At 52.0% G+C, this 19,559-nt stretch overlaps 1 protein-coding gene across 1 annotated transcript in view; it reads left to right on the top strand.

The window, feature by feature from the left end:
- Positions 1-19,559, top strand: part of DCHS1 (dachsous cadherin-related 1) — a 328,180-nt gene that overhangs the window by 224,707 nt on the left and 83,914 nt on the right. Inside the window, exons 3-5 of the mRNA XM_069203663.1 lie at positions 7,584-7,772; positions 15,896-16,127; positions 18,012-18,248. Of these exons, the coding sequence (XP_069059764.1) occupies positions 7,584-7,772; positions 15,896-16,127; positions 18,012-18,248 (658 nt within the window). The remainder of the gene's footprint in view (positions 1-7,583; positions 7,773-15,895; positions 16,128-18,011; positions 18,249-19,559) is intronic.

Here is a 19,559-nt window from a genome sequence, read left to right as displayed (position 1 = left end):
GTGCTTTGGGTGCTTGCTTCATCTCTCTGATCTATCAGTACATAAAGTATAGGCTCTGACTATCTGATCTATCAGTGCATTGGGTGCTCCCTCGGACTCTTTATTAGTGCATTGTGTACTCACTCTGACTCTCTGATCTATCAGTCAGTCAGTGACATGGCCTTCAAGGCTCACTGAGCGGATCACTAATTGAAGAACAGGATAGGACCAGCCAGAGAACATCTGGAGGAACAGTCACTTGCTGAGATACATAGAAAAGGTGTTTTTGTCAAAGACTCAGGGGTCAGAGGAGAGCCGGGCTAAGACTGGCCCAGGTGAGAGCTATCAAGTCTGTGCCACGCTGCTGTGGTGGCCGAAACCGTGGGGCAGGGAGGCGTGGCACATCTCCTTTCTCCCTGCAGCGTCTTCCTCACCCTGGAATGTCATTCACTACTAATAATGACACAGGAAGTGGCCTGGGAGGGAATACCAGAAGCTCAGGAGGACATCACCCTATGTAATGTAACAGCAATGGTCTCTCTGGCCCCAGAGTAGTACTGGGTGGGAAGAGAGAAGGGTCTCTCAGGCACCAGAGTAGTACTGGGTGTGAGAAGATGGGTCTCTCTGACCCCAGAGTAGTACTGGGTGTGAGGAGAGAAGGGTCTCTCTGACCCCAGAGTAGTACTGGGTGTGAGAGGAGAAGGGTCTCTCAGGCACCAGAGTAGTACTGGGTGTGAGAAGATGGGTCTCTCTGGCCCCAGAGTAATACTGGGTGGGAAGAGAGAAGGATCTCTCTGACCCCAGAGTAGTACTGGGTGTGAGAGGAGAAGGGTCTCTCAGGCACCAGAGTAGTACTGGGTGTGAGAAGATGGGTCTCTCTGACCCCAGAGTAGTACTGGGTGTGAGGAGAGAAGGGTCTCTCTGACCCCAGAGTAGTACTGGGTGTGAGAGGAGAAGGGTCTCTCAGGCACCAGAGTAGTACTGGGTGTGAGAAGATGGGTCTCTCTGGCCCCAGAGTAATACTGGGTGGGAAGAGAGAAGGATCTCTCTGACCCCAGAGTAGTACTGGGTGTGAGAGGAGAAGGGTCTCTCAGGCACCAGAGTAGTACTGGGTGTGAGAAGATGGGTCTCTCTGACCCCAGAGTAGTACTGGGTGTGAGGAGAGAAGGGTGTCTCTGACCCCAGAGTAGTACTGGGTGTGAGAGGAGAAGGGTCTCTCAGGCACCAGAGTAGTACTGGGTGTGAGAAGATGGGTCTCTCTGACCCCAGAGTAGTACTGGGTGTGAGGAGAGAAGGGTCTCTCTGACCCCAGAGTAGTACTGGGTGTGAGATGAGAAGGGTCTCTCTGACCCCAGAGTAGTACTGGGTGTGAGGAGAGAAGGGTCTCTCTGGCCCCAGAGTAGCACTGGGTGTGAGGAGAGAAGGGTCTCTCTGACCCCAGAGTAGTACTGGGTGTGAGGAGAGAAGGGTCTCTCTGGCCCCAGAGTAATACTGGGTGGGAAGAGAGAAGGGTCTCTCTGACCCCAGAGTAGTACTGGGTGTGAGGAGAGAAGGGTCTCTCTGGCCCCAGAGTAGCACTGGGTGTGAGGAGAGAAGGGTCTCTCTGGCCCCAGAGTAGTACTGGGTGGGAAGAGAGAAGGGTCTCTGTGGCCCCAGAGTAGCACTGGGTGTGAGGAGAAGGGTCTCTCTGACCCCAGAGTAGTACTGGGTGTGAGGAGAGAAGGGTCTCTCTGGCCCCAGAGTAGTACTGGGTGGGAAGAGAGAAGGGTCTCTCTGACCCCAGAGTAGTACTGGGTGTGAGAGGAGAAGGGTCTCTCTGACCCCAGAGTAGTACTGGGTGTGAGAGGAGATGGGTCTCTCTGACCCCAGAGTAGTACTGGGTGTGAGAGGAGAAGGGTCTCTCAGGCACCAGAGTAGTACTGGGTGTGAGAAGATGGGTCTCTCTGACCCCAGAGTAGCACTGGGTGTGAGGAGAGAAGGGTCTCTCTGGCCCCAGAGTAGCACTGGGTGGGAAGAGAGAAGGGTCTCTCTGGCCCCAGAGTAGCACTGGGTGTGAGGAGAGAAGGGTCTCTCTGGCCCCAGAGTAGCACTGGGTGTGAGGAGAGAAGGGTCTCTCTGACCCCAGAGTATGAGAGGAGAAGGGTCTCTCAGGCCCCAGAGTAGTACTGGGTGTGAGGAGATGGGTCTCTCTGACCCCAGAGTAGTACTGGGTGTGAGAGGAGAAGGGTCTCTCAGGCCCCAGAGTAGCACTGGGTGTGAGGAGATGGATCTCTGTGACCCCAGAGTAGTACTGGGTGTGAGAGGAGAAGGGTCTCTCAGGCCCCAGAGTAGTACTGGGTGTGAGAGGAGAAGGATCTCTCTGACCCCAGAGTAGTACTGGGTGTGAGGAGAGAAGGATCTCTCTGACCCCAGAGTAGTACTGGGTGTGAGAGGAGAAGGGTCTCTCTGACCCCAGAGTAGTACTGGGTGTGAGAGGAGATGGGTCTCTCTGGCCCCAGAGTAGTACTGGGTGTGAGGAGATGGGTCTCTCTGACCCCAGAGTAGTACTGGGTGGGAAGAGAGAAGGGTCTCTCTGGCCCCAGAGTAGTACTGGGTGTGAGGAGAGAAGGGTCTCTCTGACCCCAGAGTAGTACTGGGTGTGAGAGGAGAAGGGTCTCTCTGGCCCCAGAGTAGCACTGGGTGTGAGGAGAGAAGGGTCTCTCTGACCCCAGAGTATGAGAGGAGAAGGGTCTCTCAGGCCCCAGAGTAGTACTGGGTGTGAGAAGATGGGTCTCTCTGACCCCAGAGTAGTACTGGGTGGGAAGAGAGAAGGGTCTCTCTGGCCCCAGAGTAGTACTGGGTGTGAGGAGAGAAGGGTCTCTCTGACCCCAGAGTAGTACTGGGTGTGAGAGGAGAAGGGTCTCTCTGGCCCCAGAGTAGCACTGGGTGTGAGGAGAGAAGGGTCTCTCTGACCCCAGAGTATGAGAGGAGAAGGGTCTCTCGGACCCCAGAGTAGTACTGGGTGTGAGAGGAGAAGGGTCTCTCTGACCCCAGAGTAGTACTGGGTGTGAGAGGAGAAGGGTCTCTCTGGCCCCAGAGTAGTACTGGGTGTGAGAAGATGGGTCTCTCTGACCCCAGAGTAGTACTGGGTGTGAGAGGAGAAGGGTCTCTCTGACCCCAGAGTAGTACTGGGTGTGAGGAGAGAAGGATCTCTCTGACCCCAGAGTAGCACTGGGTGTGAGGATAGAAGGGTCTCTCTGACCCCAGAGTAGTACTGGGTGGGAAGAGAGAAGGGTCTCTCTGGCCCCAGAGTAGCACTGGGTGTGAGGAGAGAAGGGTCTCTCTGGCCCCAGAGTAGCACTGGGTGTGAGGAGAGAAGGGTCTCTCTGACCCCAGAGTAGCACTGGGTGTGAGAGGAGAAGGGTCTCTCAGGCCCCAGAGTAGCACTGGGTGTGAGGAGATGGGTCTCTCTGACCCCAGAGTAGTACTGGGTGTGAGAGGAGAAGGGTCTCTCTGGCCCCAGAGTAGTACTGGGTGTGAGGAGATGGGTCTCTCTGACCCCAGAGTAGTACTGGGTGTGAGGAGATGGGTCTCTCTGACCCCAGAGTAGTACTGGGTGTGAGAGGAGAAGGGTCTCTCTGGCCCCAGAGTAGTACTGGGTGTGAGGAGATGGGTCTCTCTGACCCCAGAGTAGTACTGGGTGTGAGAGGAGAAGGGTCTCTCTGGCCCCAGAGTAGTACTGGGTGTGAGGAGATGGGTCTCTCTGACCCCAGAGTAGCACTGGGTGTGAGGAGAGAAGGGTCTCTCTGACCCCAGAGTATGAGAGGAGAAGGGTCTCTCAGGCCCCAGAGTAGTACTGGGTGTGAGAAGATGGGTCTCTCTGACCCCAGAGTAGTACTGGGTGGGAAGAGAGAAGGGTCTCTCTGACCCCAGAGTAGTACTGGGTGTGAGATGAGAAGGGTCTCTCTGACCCCAGAGTAGTACTGGGTGTGAGGAGAGAAGGGTCTCTCTGACCCCAGAGTAGTACTGGGTGTGAGAGGAGAAGGGTCTCTCTGGCCCCAGAGTAGTACTGGGTGTGAGGAGAGAAGGGTCTCTCAGGCCCCAGAGTAGTACTGAGTGTGAGGAGAGAAGGGTCTCTCGGACCCCAGAGTAGTACTGGGTGTGAGGAGAGAAGGGTCTCTCTGGCCCCAGAGTAGTACTGGGTGTGAGGAGAGAAGGGTCTCTCAGGCCCCAGAGTAGTACTGGGTGTGAGGAGAGAAGGGTCTCTCTGGCCCCAGAGTAGCACTGGGTGTGAGGAGAGAAGGGTCTCTCTGGCCCCAGAGTAGCACTGGGTGTGAGGAGAGAAGGGTCTCTCTGGCCCCAGAGTAGCACTGGGTGTGAAGAGAGAAGGGTCTCTGTGACCCCAGAGTAGCACTGGGTGTGAAGAGAGAAGGGTCTCTCTGGCCCCAGAGTAGCACTGGGTGTGAGAGGAGAAGGGTCTCTCTGGCCCCAGAGTAGTACTGGGTGTGAGAGGAGAAGGGTCTCTCTGGCCCCAGAGTAGTACTGGTGTGAGAGGAGAAGGGTCTCTCTGGCCCCAGAGTAGTACTGGGTGTGAGAGGAGAAGGGTCTCTCTGGCCCCAGAGTAGTACTGGGTGTGAGAGGAGAAGGGTCTCTCTGGCCCCAGAGTAGTACTGGGTGTGAGAGGAGAAGGGTCTCTCTGACCCCAGAGTAGCACTGGGTGTGAGGAGAGAAGGGTCTCTCTGACCCCAGAGTATGAGAGGAGAAGGGTCTCTCAGGCCCCAGAGTAGTACTGGGTGTGAGAAGATGGGTCTCTCTGACCCCAGAGTAGTACTGGGTGGGAAGAGAGAAGGGTCTCTCTGGCCCCAGAGTAGCACTGGGTGTGAGGAGAGAAGGGTCTCTCTGACCCCAGAGTAGTACTGGGTGTGAGAGGAGAAGGGTCTCTCAGGCCCCAGAGTAGTACTGGGTGTGAGAAGATGGGTCTCTCTGACCCCAGAGTAGTACTGCGTGGGAAGAGAGAAGGGTCTCTCTGGCCCCAGAGTAGTACTGGGTGTGAGGAGATGGGTCTCTCTGACCCCAGAGTAGTACTGGGTGTGAGAGGAGAAGGGTCTCTCAGGCACCAGAGTAGTACTGGGTGTGAGAAGATGGGTCTCTCTGACCCCAGAGTAGCACTGGGTGTGAGGAGAGAAGGGTCTCTCTGGCCCCAGAGTAGCACTGGGTGGGAAGAGAGAAGGGTCTCTCTGGCCCCAGAGTAGCACTGGGTGTGAGGAGAGAAGGGTCTCTCTGGCCCCAGAGTAGCACTGGGTGTGAGGAGAGAAGGGTCTCTCTGACCCCAGAGTATGAGAGGAGAAGGGTCTCTCAGGCCCCAGAGTAGTACTGGGTGTGAGGAGATGGGTCTCTCTGACCCCAGAGTAGTACTGGGTGTGAGAGGAGAAGGGTCTCTCAGGCCCCAGAGTAGCACTGGGTGTGAGGAGATGGGTCTCTGTGACCCCAGAGTAGTACTGGGTGTGAGAGGAGAAGGGTCTCTCAGGCCCCAGAGTAGTACTGGGTGTGAGAGGAGAAGGATCTCTCTGACCCCAGAGTAGTACTGGGTGTGAGGAGAGAAGGATCTCTCTGACCCCAGAGTAGTACTGGGTGTGAGAGGAGAAGGGTCTCTCTGACCCCAGAGTAGTACTGGGTGTGAGAGGAGATGGGTCTCTCTGGCCCCAGAGTAGCACTGGGTGTGAGGAGAGAAGGGTCTCTCTGGCCCCAGAGTAGCACTGGGTGTGAGGAGAGAAGGGTCTCTCTGACCCCAGAGTATGAGAGGAGAAGGGTCTCTCTGGCCCCAGAGTAGTACTGGGTGTGAGAGGAGAAGGGTCTCTCAGGCCCCAGAGTAGTACTGGGTGTGAGAGGAGAAGGGTCTCTCTGACCCCAGAGTAATACTGGGTGGGAAGAGAGAAGGGTCTCTCTGACCCCAGAGTAGCACTGGGTGGGAAGAGAGAAGGATCTCTCTGGCCCCAGAGTAGCACTGGGTGTGAGGAGAGAAGGGTCTCTCTGGCCCCAGAGTAGTACTGGGTGTGAGAAGATGGGTCTCTCTGACCCCAGAGTAGTACTGGGTGGGAAGAGAGAAGGGTCTCTCTGACCCCAGAGTAGTACTGGGTGTGAGGAGAGAAGGGTCTCTCAGGCCCCAGAGTATGAGAGGAGAAGGGTCTCTCAGGCCCCAGAGTAGTACTGGGTGTGAGGAGATGGGTCTCTCTGACCCCAGAGTAGTACTGGGTGTGAGAGGAGAAGGGTCTCTCAGGCCCCAGAGTAGTACTGGGTGTGAGGAGATGGGTCTCTCTGACCCCAGAGTAGTACTGGGTGTGAGGAGATGGGTCTCTCTGACCCCAGAGTAGTACTGAGTGAGACCCCAGAGTAGTACTGCGCCTGCGTGGAGGTGTGGGGAAAGAATTGTAAGATGGGGCTGGCCTTGCACGGCAGTAACAGACCCAGGGGTTCCCTGGTTCCCCGCATGGTGAGGTGTGGGTCTGGTTAGGGTCTGAGCGGACACCTGACCAGGGTCGCCTGACGGGCACTTACTGCTCAGAATCCGGGCGTCTTCGGCCCAGGAGGAGCAGGTGGATTATTGTAAAAGATTGGGTGTTTCTGCGCAGGGTGCAGGCGTGCCCGTCCTTTAGGGTGGAGGGGCCACGCCCCCCAACCTTTTGCCCCTCATGAAGAGTGTCTGTCAGGCTGAACAAAGGTCAGCCTGACAGACACTCTCCATGTTCAGCTCAGGCAGCCAGGAGTGCAGACTCCTGGCTGCCTGAGCTGAACTTTGCTGGGCTGAGGAGGTCACAGCTCCTATGGGCGTGACCTCCTCGGCTCAGCAAAGGTTCCTCGTGAGGAGAGAAGGTCACCCATTGACTTTGACTTGGGCGCTTCATATACGAGCGTCAATCAGTGACACCTCGTCACAGAGTGGGGTGGGGTCAGCAGTCTCACTGACCCCCTCGTCACGTGTGTGATGTTTTAAAATGAATGTTTGGTGCCTGCGTGCATGTTTGAATGTTATGAGTGTTGTTAGGATGTCTGTGCCTGCTTGTGTGTGCGAAAGAATGAGTGTGTGTGTGCTGCCCGCCTGCTCCCCTCCCTCCTAAACCACCAGCCGCCACTGCCAGGTTGCCAGCCTCTTTCACGCCCGTCCTTGTTGATGGGGTGAATTTGTTCAGCGTGAGGCAGGACCCTCGTCTTTTGAGTACGTTTCCAGTTCCATTTCATGCCCGACTGCCATCCTTCTACTGACTGACCAGCATCTGAGCCTGCTCCGTGTTTCCATAAAGGTTACTGGGCATCTCTCATGCCACCTCTCCCTCGGTGCCCACACACTGCGCATCTGGTGCCTGTCTGGCCGGCTGGTGCTGAGCCCCGAAGCTCACGTCTGCCAGTGCACGGTGGGCACCTACAGGCCCTGGGCGCGCCACAGCGCCACTGTAAGAGGGCAGCCGAGGGCCTGTGTGCAGGGATGGCAGGCTCCTACAGGTGATAGCACCTTTCTTGCAGGTGCCAGAGTGTTGCCAACGCATCCATGGTTCGTGCTGCAGACAGTCCAGAGTGCAATTCCGCTTGGTAAAGGTCGCCAGCCTCACCCTCTCTCCTTCTGCCCACAGGTCTCTGCAGCTGATGCGGACAGTGGCACCTTCGGCTCCATCACCTACTCCCTGGGCTCGGGCATTGGCAGCGCGGTGCCCACCCAGTTCCGCATCCACAAGCAGACGGGGGAGCTGTGCACGGCCCAGAGCCTGGACCGCGACGAGGGCCCGCGCACCTACGACTTCACCATCAGCGCGGTGGACGGGGTGAGTGCGGGGCCCCGGGGGGCAGAGGGAGGGCAACGAGGACTGGACTTTTAATACTGAGTGTTGCTACAATCTTGAAAAGAAAGACCTAAAGAATGATGTTTAATTGTTGTGGGAAGTCAGTGGCCATCAGTGTTTAACATTGGTGTCTGAGAGGTCCATCGAAGTCTACCTGGGCGTGAATAAAAGTGAAAAAAATATATAAAACGGGATGTGAGGCCTACACTAGCATGAGCCGAGAGTCGACCTTCAGTGGGAGTATAAGCCAACAAGGGAAAAAGTCCATTATTTAACACAAATGCACAACTGGGTTGATAAAATGATATCTTTATATAAATGTAACAAAAGTTTGCCTTTTTGAAAATCCTTTACGCCTACCAGATTGTGATCATCCATTCGTCTCCATGCCCCCCCATCACAATAATCCCACCAGTACTCACTACTGGAGGAGTCAGACTGCCGGGGGGCGGGGGCAGCACAGTGATGTGTGAAGCAACAAGGAGAGGGGCCAGAGAAACACACAGTGGAGAACAGCACAGAGCAAAGGGAGAAGCCCACCGGAGAGAGAAAGCTACCGGGAGAGCGTGCGCAGGTGATGAAGAAAAGCATGTGAGGGAGACAGTAGGAAAACACATGCACCTGCTTTAGCTAAAAGAAGGGAGGAGTTTACTTAAAGTGAACAGTGGTATAAAAAACAGCCAATCAAAGTGTTGTATCCAAAAGAAAGGAAAAACGGAGAAGGAATACTCCTGAACACGAAGTTTATTTCCGCATCAACACCAACGTCCTCACAGCTCCAAGTACAGCAACTGACTACGGGAGCCGATGAAGTCATCAGAACTTCACGCACCCAGCTTTCCATAAAAGTACACTGCCCCCACCAAACAACTAATTACAATAGCAAACAACTAATTACAATAGCATATTTTAAAACACAACCCAAAGGGATGGTACAGAGGCTTTGTTCCAGGCGAGAGACCAACATAAGACTGACAAGCTGCAGCATGGAGAGTCATTGGATAAGAAGCAAGCCAGTGTGAGTGACTGTACAGCCAACCAATGGTAAGAAGTGGGAGGGCTATAAGTCCCAGTAGGCTCTTGGTAAGCCCACAGTTGGTCTTTATTAAAGAGACGGTTGTGTTGTCTTGTAGGTTCAACCTCAAAACGGATAAGGATGCATTAACCACTGGCACCCTAAAACCTATATGCATGTCAGCAATCTGTTTTTCCATTGTCGACCATTAGATGGCAAGGGATTGCCCACTCGAAAATGGTCTCAAACTGAACATCTATTGGCACAGAAATGAGAACCTTTCCCTCTTGCTGCAGACTGGTGCCCCAGTGCAGGGCGCTGTGGTCAGTCCTTGGGGCTGCTGCAGACCTGTGAGAAGGGAGTTAGGGGGGTCAGCCCCCCTTGTGCTGCAACAATTATTTATAGATTCTGAAGGGAAGCTGCCCTGTTCATTAATGACGAGGCTGATAGCACCACTAGAAGGCATCAGAGACTGGATCCAATATGTTTTGTTTTGCTCTGCAGGATATTTTTGAACTTTGAAAAAGCACCTGGTCTCTTGAGGGGCCCCATTTCAATTTGTTGACCCGGCCCTGCACAAAACCTTCCGGAGATGCTTGAGCTGCCATGGCCAGTGACCAAGGACAGTCAGGGTTAGTAGCCAATCCCCCGCTGCTGGAAGGAGCATCCCTCTGCGTTGAGAGTTGATGGCCACTCATCGGCCAGAAGGTATCCGTGTACCTGAGGCTTGGACGCCGCTTGTATTTGGTTGCTTACGTTGGAAAGTTCAGAGTCACATTATCTCCAGGACCCTCCATAACCAGAGGAGGCCAAGGGAACACCAGGGAGGAGGGGTTAAGCAATCCTCACGATGCATCACAAAACTCTAATATCATTTGAATTTGTCTTAACACAACTACCCCCCCACCAGACAATGTCCTCAGCAGGTAATTCTCAGACAAGTCTGATGGGCACTGTCTGCTGTACAGTGCTCTGTGGCTTCCAGGCTAGATCCTAACTACAGAAATATCCCTAGGTACACAGAAGACACTGCCCCCTGCGGGGCTCCGGGGATTGGTCGTATCGCAGCAGCCATGATGGCCGATCAAACGGGGTACCACACTGGAGAGACATCAGCGAGAAAATATTCAGGCAAAATATTAATCTCTTCATTACAAAATCCACGGAAACTCCAAATGTGCACCTAAATCAGGCCATAGCTCTGCACTCTGCAGCCTTTCACAAAGGTATCTTAATTATGTGCCATCACCTTTAAATGCTATCACCGGTGGTAATGTGTTCATTTCAAGAACCATTAATGCCCTTTCAAATGAATACCATGCTCAGCCCCAATCAAGTTAGACATTCATCACTGTCAAAGTACAAATTCATGATGGAATTTTATGGAACCACATGTACCTATTACAATGATAAAATGCACATTATCTTCTGGTGCCCTAATGGGCATTAAATGAGTCCCCAGTCCCATGCCAGTAGGCAGTACTTCCATAGGGCTCCCACTCCACCGATGCCACCCAGGGGCATCCACGTAATCTCTTGTCCAGCTTCTCTCCAGGATCCCACATTATGTTATGACCATGAGTTAGCTGCACCCCTCCTCCCCCCCCTTTCTGCAGAGATGACCCCATTTCCTCTCCCTCGGTTTGTGATAGTGATTGTGCCAAAGCTACAAGCCTTTGGGTGGCATAGCTCGCCGTCCTCTAACTGTCTAATTGTAGCCATCCTCGGGTTGTGGGTGCACGTCTTGGATAATGCGCCTCTCCAGAATGGACCTATCCGGAAGCCTCTCAGACGTACAGCGCAAGGGCCCTAGGAGCGTTCTGCTCCCGCGTAGCTTAAAGTGCTCCCACTCCCCCTTCTGAGCCTCTCTATGCGGGTCTGGCAAACGTGCCCACTACAACATGGCTGCCGTCCTTTCACTCTGTGTTGAGGATGGATGTGGTGTTTATACAAACTGCTACACCAGTAGTTTGTACCAAGAAGGGCACCGTACGACCTCCCGTATTAGGTCATTTAGAATTATGTGTGAGTATTATATGTGAGTAGTTGTACCAAGGCGGTTGCCTGTTTCTTTATAGCCCACTCCCAAGGGCCATACCGGTGGTTAAACGCCCTGAGCCTGAGTTAAAGGCCAGAGCCGCAGGCAAGGTCTATAACGAGTAAGAGGGCCTTTAACAACCGGTATAGCCCGAGGCAGAAGGGCTATAAGGCTATTAAAACTGTCCACCCACTAAGGGTAGAATGTTCTAAATTTAAAAAAGGAAGAAACGTGAAGACAAACATTGAAATGTTGGAGCTTTGGCCATTATAAGCCCGGAGCTACTTCACTGTGGCCAGTGGAGCTCTCAGCATCCCAGTCTTGGGATTGCTAATGGATTACTCTCTAGCTTTGCATCTGAACTCCTTCAGTGCACTCACTCGTCTATCCTGCCTTCATTCAGTGTGCTTCCACTGTGCCTCCCCTGCTCCCAGAGGCCCTCCAAAGCCCTTTCCTTTCTTCGGGCCTATGCATTTTTTGCAACAGTTTTCTGCATCCTACAGTACACTTCCGCCTGGGCCTGATTAAACTATGAGTTGGGTAGAACTCAACATTCCAAGTAGGAATGTTACCTGGATTTGTAGAGCTGGCTAATCACTCGTGAGGGTATCCAGGCGCTGGGATGCATCACAGCACAGGTGGAGGCCTGGGGCAGTACAGAAAGAGGGCCTGAGCACCACAGCACAAAGTAACGAAAGAGAGCGGGATCGGCAGTACATGGTGTCGTTAAAACTGAGTGCGCGACACTAGAAGTTAATTCACCTATGTGCGTCACCTTGCCGCATCGCGGCACTCTTTAGTTCCATGTATTTAAGGTGAACTCATCCCCAGTGATAAGAAGAGATGCCCCAGAAACAGAGATATTCCGCAGGCCGATGCAGGTATGACTGCCCGCGAGCCTGATGATCCGTTTTGCACCTGTTACATTGTTTTTAGCTATCACCTACCAGACAGCGTAAGTTGCCTGGTTACGGAAGACCTATTGCGATCTTGCAGTCGTCTTACTGCCCGCCCGTTGGTTACTATTGGTTGGCTTTATTGTCACAGTTGTTTGCTTGCTCCTTATTCGATAGCCTGCATTGCTCTTCCTGTGTATGTCCCTCCCCCGGAGCATAGGCTGTTTACAATGATTGTGACTGGCTGACTTGTATCCTTCCACTGGTCACATTTAGGGCACTACTTTTTTGTCATGCAGCACTGTGAGGGATCATGTGTTTTCTATCTCTCTCACTTGTGTGCTCTTTCCCCCTCAAATACCGCCTCCTGCGCTATGTTGTCTTGCCCCCTTCCAGTTTATCTGTAAAAGCAGAAGCTTGTTTTTTGTGGGTGTATGGCGGAAGAACAGAGTTTAGGGGTTGTTTTTGTTTTATCTACTGCATTCCGCACAGGGCAAGAAAGCACAACCAAGCTTTGGCACACAAAGGCTTTTATGGTGCTGAGAAAAGGGCCATTTGCTGCACTCACTCAGCTGGCACCTGAGACAGAAGGTGTACTTAGCATGACACTTCTCCTAGGGACCCATAAATCCGCTCCCACGGTTACCACAACGACCAAATGTCTGAGTCCTGTGGAAAGTGAATGAGGCCTTGACAAGCATTCCCCTTTATGTTCTGGGACTTCCTTATTCTTTTTAAATTCTTTTCAAAGTTGCCCGAGTGAAAAGTAGTTTAAAAATAAACCACTCCATTTAAAAAGATTGCAAACATTGCATGTGTTTGCTTCTCCTCTAGTATTTTGGGGATTTGTTTTATTTAAAACAATACTACACAGATAAACAACGGCAAAGTCAACAGCACGATGCATTACAAAGGCGAGTCCTATTGCCTTTACCACTGCTTCTTTGATCTGCGTTTGAACATATGGCAGTCAGGCCGAACCTCTGCCAGTAGCTGAGGTCTGATTGGTGGAGAACCAGGCACAAACACTCTTGGTTATCATATATATGCGGGGTTGGAGAAAGCCATGTGTCCTTCCGCTGCTCACATCGAGTTCCATCAGCATGTTGTCTCTGCCTCCAGCAGAACCTTCACTTTGTCATCATCCAATTAGGGCTAATCACGGCACCACAGGAAGTTTATTGTAGGCGAGGAGCTTTCATCCCACAGATTGCAGCCCAACTTCCAAGAACTTGCACTGTTTGTAATGATCCCATCACTGCGAATGATAGCATCTCATGTGCTGTGCTCGGGCGTCAGTGCACACCTCTGGGCCTGGCTGCACTCAGCATCCCTCAGCCTGGAGGCTCTGTCAGCTGCTATCGTGGCTCGTCCCGAGGGAAGGAGGCAGCCTGGCCTCGGAGCAGCCCCCTCTTTGGTTCATGCATCAGAGGATGCTACTGGTGACAGCTGCAGGCATCAGTGACGTCTACAGAATGCTGACATCAAACAAACATGTCAGGTTCGTTAACAGCATCCCATGGCCTTCAGTCTGTGAGAATCATAAGAGTAATAGACAGAAGAATGAAAATAACTTTTACAAATATTATTATTCGTTTGTTTCTATCAGCGCAGTTTTGCAGCTTCTATGTTCCATAAACACCTGGTGTAACCTCCAGCCAGCTGATGATACGCAATCTTCTTAACTTGTGGCGTTGTTTACAGTGAGCCAGTCACAGCTCATGAAAGACATTCTCAACACTACTGTGCACGCCACTTTACACCACTGCACTCTGTGCCACTGCACCCTGCGCCACTCCGCTCTGCACCACTGTACACCACTGCACTCTGTGCCACTGCACTCTCTGCCACTCTACTCTGTGGCACTCCACTCTGTGGCACTCCACTCGGCACCACTTTACACCACTGCACTCTGTGCCACTGCACTCTCTGCCACTCTACTCTCTGCCACTCTACTCGGCACCACTTTACACCACTGCACTCTGTGCCACTGCACTCTGCACCACTTTACACCACTGCACTCTGTGCCACAGCACTCTATGCCACCCTTCTCTGTGACACTCTACTCTGCGGCACTCCACTCTGCACCACTTTACACCACTGCACTATGCCACTGCACTCTGCACCACTCCACTCTGCACCACTTTACACCACTGCACTATGCCACTGCACTCTGCACCACTCCACTCTGTATCACTTTACACCACTGCACTCTGTGCCACAGCACTCTATGCCACTCTTCTCTGTGCCACTCTACTCTGCGCCACTCCACTCTGCACCACTGCACTCTGTGCCACTGCACTCTATGCCTCTCTACTCTGTGCCACTCTATTCTGCACCACTGCACTCTATGCCACTGCACTCTGTGCCACTCTGCTCTGCCCCACTCTATTCTGACCCACTCTACTCTACGCCACTCCACTCTGCGCCACTGCACTCCATGCCACTGCGCTTTAAGACACTCTACTCTGTGCCACTCTACTCTGTGCCACTCAACCCTGCGCTACTGCACTCTGCACCACTTTACACCACTGCACTCTGTGCCACTGCGCTCTATGCCACTCTACTCTGTGCCACTCTATTCTGCGCCACTCCACTCTGCGCCACTGCACTCCAAGACACTCTACTCTGTGCCACTCAACCCTGCGCCACTGCATTCTGCACCACTTTACACCACTGCACTCTGTGCCACTGCACTCTATGCCACTCTACTCTGTGCCACTCTATCCTGCGCCACTCCACTCTGCGCCACTGCACTCCAAGACACTCTACTCTGTGCCACTCAACCCTGTGCCACTGCACTCTGCACCACTTTACACCACTGCACTCTGTGGCACTGGGCTCTGTGCCACTCTACTCTGCACCGGTCCACTCTGCTCTACTCCACTCTGCGCCATTGCACTCGGCACCATTGCACTCTATTATGCACCACTCTAATCTATGGCACTGCATTCTACAACGCTGCATTGTATGCCGCTGAAATCAATGCCACTGCACTCAATGCCACTATACTCTGTAACACTCTACGACAATGCACTCTTCACCAGTCCACTCTACTCTATGTCACTCCAGTGTATGCCACTCTACGTGACTCTAAACTGTACCACTCCAATGCACAACACTCTCTGCCACTCCACTATACAACACTGTACTGAACTCTTCAACACTCCATGCCACTCTGCTCTACATTTCTAACTTTCAGCCATGCTAAACAGCAGCCACACTGATGAACAACATGGCTAAAATTAATTGACAAAGCCAATAGCTCTTGCATAGATGAGACCTATTGGCTTTGCCAATGCTTGTTTAAAGTGAACCTATCAGAGCTATCGAACCAACTTCACAGATCGTTGTACAAAGCGTAACCACTTATTGCACTTTTCTACTTACAGGCACTGTCCCAGCCTAAAAGTTAATGGCCTTCTAACAAAAAGTTATGCATTGTTACTCAGTCACAGAAGACGCCGTCACCCTTCCTTGTGTACTTGTACTAAGATGCTGTCCTTATTTACTACACTTCATACATTTTGGTCTTAGGTTAATATCCAGTCGCAGCTCTGGGCAGGATCTTACAATCCATTAGAAATATCCAGTCGCAGTTTGCAGCACAGCCTACTGGTTCTTGGGCTACATCCTACCAATTGTAATTGTATTTATATAGCGCTTACTACCCCTGACGAGCCATCAAAGCACTTTTCGGCAAGTAGTGCGCTACTCCGGAACCCAAAAGGATTAGTGGTGGATTAGTACAGGGAAATACAAGTTCATTTGAGTGGTGGACATGTGAGTCTGTTAGTTGGAATGAATAGAAAAATGGAGGGATTGAAGAGGTGAGAATCTAGAAAGTGTTAGTTGGGAGGTTACACATAGAATAATATATATACATATATATATGTATATATGTTTTTAACCATAAATAATGTATACATTTGTTAGGCAGGCCTAAAAAGTATGTATATATTTAAAACCATAGTTCTTATACATATTTGTACAAAGAACTAGACATATCTGGATACATACATATAAGTAAATTATAAATATTTACATACACAGAGATATGCTGTACATTACTGTTTGAGTATGGTGGTTATGTTGGAAAAAGCCAAGAGCCAGGAGCAGCATGTGTCATTAACTTCTGTGTGTGGTTCCTCCGCAGGGTGGACTCAACTCCATGGCCTACGTCAAGGTGTTCTTGGACGACATCAATGACAACCGGCCAGTGTTTTACCCGGTGGACTACGCCGTGAGCCTCAGTACCCAGAGCATGCCCGGCACTGCTGTGGTCAAGGTGACGGCCCACGACAAGGACGAAGGTGTCAATGGACGAGTGACCTACCGCATCCTCTCTGGGAACTCTCCGCCGCTCTTCACTCTGAACAAGGAGACAGGTGAGACCTTGCTGGGCAGGCATCCTAGTGTGCTGGGTTGTGAAGAGCACCATCAGGGTAGAATGACCATGTATGAAGAGTGATCCAATACACAGAACATGTTCTCCTGGGGAATACTAGCAATCGCCCATTATAGCGCCACACCACTGACGGTAGACGACTGCACCACGGAGCGTAAGACACACCTCTCGTTTCTACAAACGCCTCTCACAGAATAGTGCTTTTACGTAGGGAATCTCTGGGTCCAGCGCACAGCCGCTAGACGGTCCTATGCAGGAGAGCAGAGTGAGTCGAGGATAGACATGTGGAGACATCAGGACTGTTCTTGTATCTGCGTTAGTGCCCTGGTAGGACTTAAGCCTCCATGAACATGTAGTCTGATCTCCTGAAACCAGTGTGGTTTTACCCTCAGCCGCCTCACTGTGCCTTCCTTAGGAAAAAAAGTTGATGAAGGTGACAGCAAAAAGGGCAATTAAGCATCTGCCCCACATACATACCAGCGCTAATGAGTTTCTGGAACCCAGAGAGTCCCTACGCTCCCACCTTACACCGACTGTTACCCTGGTCTCCAATGACTATGGCTCTCATTTTGAACCTAGCGGTCTTTTGACTGCCAGGGTTAATGTGGCGGTATCACCGCCAACAGGCTGGCAGTGTATACCGCCACATTATGAGTGTGGCGGGTTAGCTTCAGCCAACCCGCCACATCTCTACTCATACCGCCATGGCGGTATGAACTGCCGGGCCAGAGATGTGCATCTCCGAGCCGGCAGTCAACACATGACCACCAGCGGTATTATGAGCCGGCCTACCGGCATGGTTTCTGCAGCAGTACCACCACCATGAAAACCATGGTGGTAGGGCTACCAGTGACAGGGAATTCCTTCCCTGTCACCGGTAGAAGGCTCCCCCCACCACCCCCAGTGATTACCTACCCCCCTAGAATCACACCGACCCCCACCCCCTCACCCCCCTAGAATCACAACATGCCCCCCTCCCTGCAATTATGCACACACACACCCACATGCACCACACATACACCCATGCACCACCACTTCCATACAGGCATTCGCTCACACTCATCCATACACACACATACATACTGACATACAGACACGCACTCACTGTAACATACATACACGCATTCACTCACATGCATACAACCACACATACACCACAACACTCACAGACGCATACACACACACACATTCATACACACACGCAGACACCACACACTCACACAGAACGCCTCCCACCCTCCCACCCCCCCAGCCCACTTCCCTGTCGGGTGCCCGACTTACCTTGTTTGGCGAGGAGGTAGTCCGGCAGGGAAAGGTGCTGCTACCACCAGCAGCGCCCCGCCAGCAGAACACCGCCAGGCCATCTGTATGGTCAAAATACGACTGGCGGAGTCCTACTGGCGGGGCGGTGCAGGTGGTACCACCGCCCAGGCGCCTCGACCGCCAGCATGGCTACTGCTGGATTTCTGCCTTAAATGTGGCGGACATCCGGCAGTATCCATAATATGGCGGGCGGATAACCGCCAGCACTGGCGGTCTTCTGGCGCCCATGGCTTTGGCGGCCTCGGTTTGCGACACCCAAAGTCATAATGAGGGCCTATGTCTTATTGGTTTCCAAAAACTGGTGGTGTTGGTGTTACAGTATTTTTGTTCTAACCTTTGCTGTGTCTCCAGTGAAGGCCGGGCTGGGTGTACGCCTGTCTCCAGTAATCGCTTGGGTTGGTGTCACAGTAGCTTTGTTTTAACCATCTGGTATGTCCCCAGTTAAGGCTTGACTTGGTGTTTGCTTGGTCTCCAGTGACTATGTTTCATTTCTGGGTTTGGTGTTGTGTTCTTACCTGATGCTCTGTCTCCCTTACTCCAGGAGTGATTTCCTTGTCCTGGGCATTGAACGGTAAAGCCAACTCCCTCATCCAGCTGGTGGTCAGTGCACAGGATGGAGGTGGCCTGTCCGCACACGTCAATGCCCGCGTCAACATCAGCATCGTTCCAGGATCTGTCTCTCCACCATTCTTTGAGCAGCCGCAGTACTTCTTCACCGTGCCCGAGGACATCAGGAGAGGGGCAAGTGTGGGCACTGTCTGGGCACACAACCCCCCAGGTAACGATAAAGTTTGTTTAATGCCTCCTCAGTGTGTGCTATACATAGCTGGGATGTATGCAACTTGCGGGCAACCAGACCACTACTAGGTGGCAATCTACTGCCCTTTTCAAGACTAGCCCCCATGGCAATTACTTGCATGACCTCCTCATCATACCATCTCCGGACGACTGGTGGATGGTCAAAGTTTAGAAACTGTACAAAGCATTAACATATAGGAACAAGACACAGCCCTCTTAAAAGTAAACAGATCATTAGTTAAGGAACAAACCTCCATGAGAGACAGTTTCTGCTCAAACCAGTGTCCTGTCAGTGGACTGTTGCACTTTTGTACCTGAAGTGCACATTCAGGTGAAAAAGTTACACTGGATGTCGATGAGCCCGACCTGTACGTATGTACGTATGTGTGTATGGATGTATGCATACATGCCGGGTCTGGTGGCTTAGTAAACTAATACATCCACTTTAGGAGCCTGTGTTCGACTTCATGGTCACAGGTTTAAATCCCAGCGGGTCCACTCAGCCTTTCATCCGAAATTCTGAGGTCGTTAAAATGAGTACCATTGAGTTGGGTAACAATGAATATCTGTTATTCAGTGCCTAGATACCTATGGGTTATGTGCGCTTTACAATTACACATGATATGTTATTTCTATAACACAAACCTAGCCAAAAGGCAGTGGAGTGCTGTACATGGTACAAGGTCAGCGAGAAATAGGAGAGGAAGCCGGGTTGGGGCAACTACTGCACTCTGGTGTAGTCGTCTTTAAAGAGGTGCCTCCCCCACTCTTTCCCATGGTGGCCCAGTATTGGTTGGCTACAAAAGTATCATTTCATGAACTAGTCACGGAAATTCACCTGTGAAAATGTGGGATTTTGCGCACACCTTGAGACGAGCAGCGCTGTGTTTATGACACGGAGTCCAGCTCTGGGCAGTGATTGCAGCTCGAGTATCCAGCCAGTGCTCACAGAGGTGCAGGGCTCCTCGGTGGATGCACTCCAGCCAGGCAGAGCTCAAACCACTGCTGGCAGAAAATGCATTTTCCTTCAGAGAGTAAATCTTTATGGGTGCGACATCAGAGGACAGGAAAGGCAATTTCCATGAAATTGGAAAGAGTGTTAGTAGTCAAAATAAATGCGTTCAGTCTCTGGTCTGTATGAAATCATGGCAAGGTTTAAAGCCCCCCCCCCCCCCCAGCGCCTTGAGACCCTCACGGGTGAGTAGCGCGCTCTATAATTTTTTTTGATTGATTGATTAATTGATTGATTAGCCATAGGTAGACATCTCTTTTAAGGCACGCCCTAAAACAA

This window comes from Pleurodeles waltl, chromosome 8, assembly GCF_031143425.1.
Source record: "Pleurodeles waltl isolate 20211129_DDA chromosome 8, aPleWal1.hap1.20221129, whole genome shotgun sequence".
In the NCBI taxonomy this organism is placed as follows: Eukaryota; Metazoa; Chordata; class Amphibia; order Caudata; family Salamandridae; genus Pleurodeles; species Pleurodeles waltl.
This window is presented reverse-complemented; position numbering and strand designations above follow the sequence as displayed.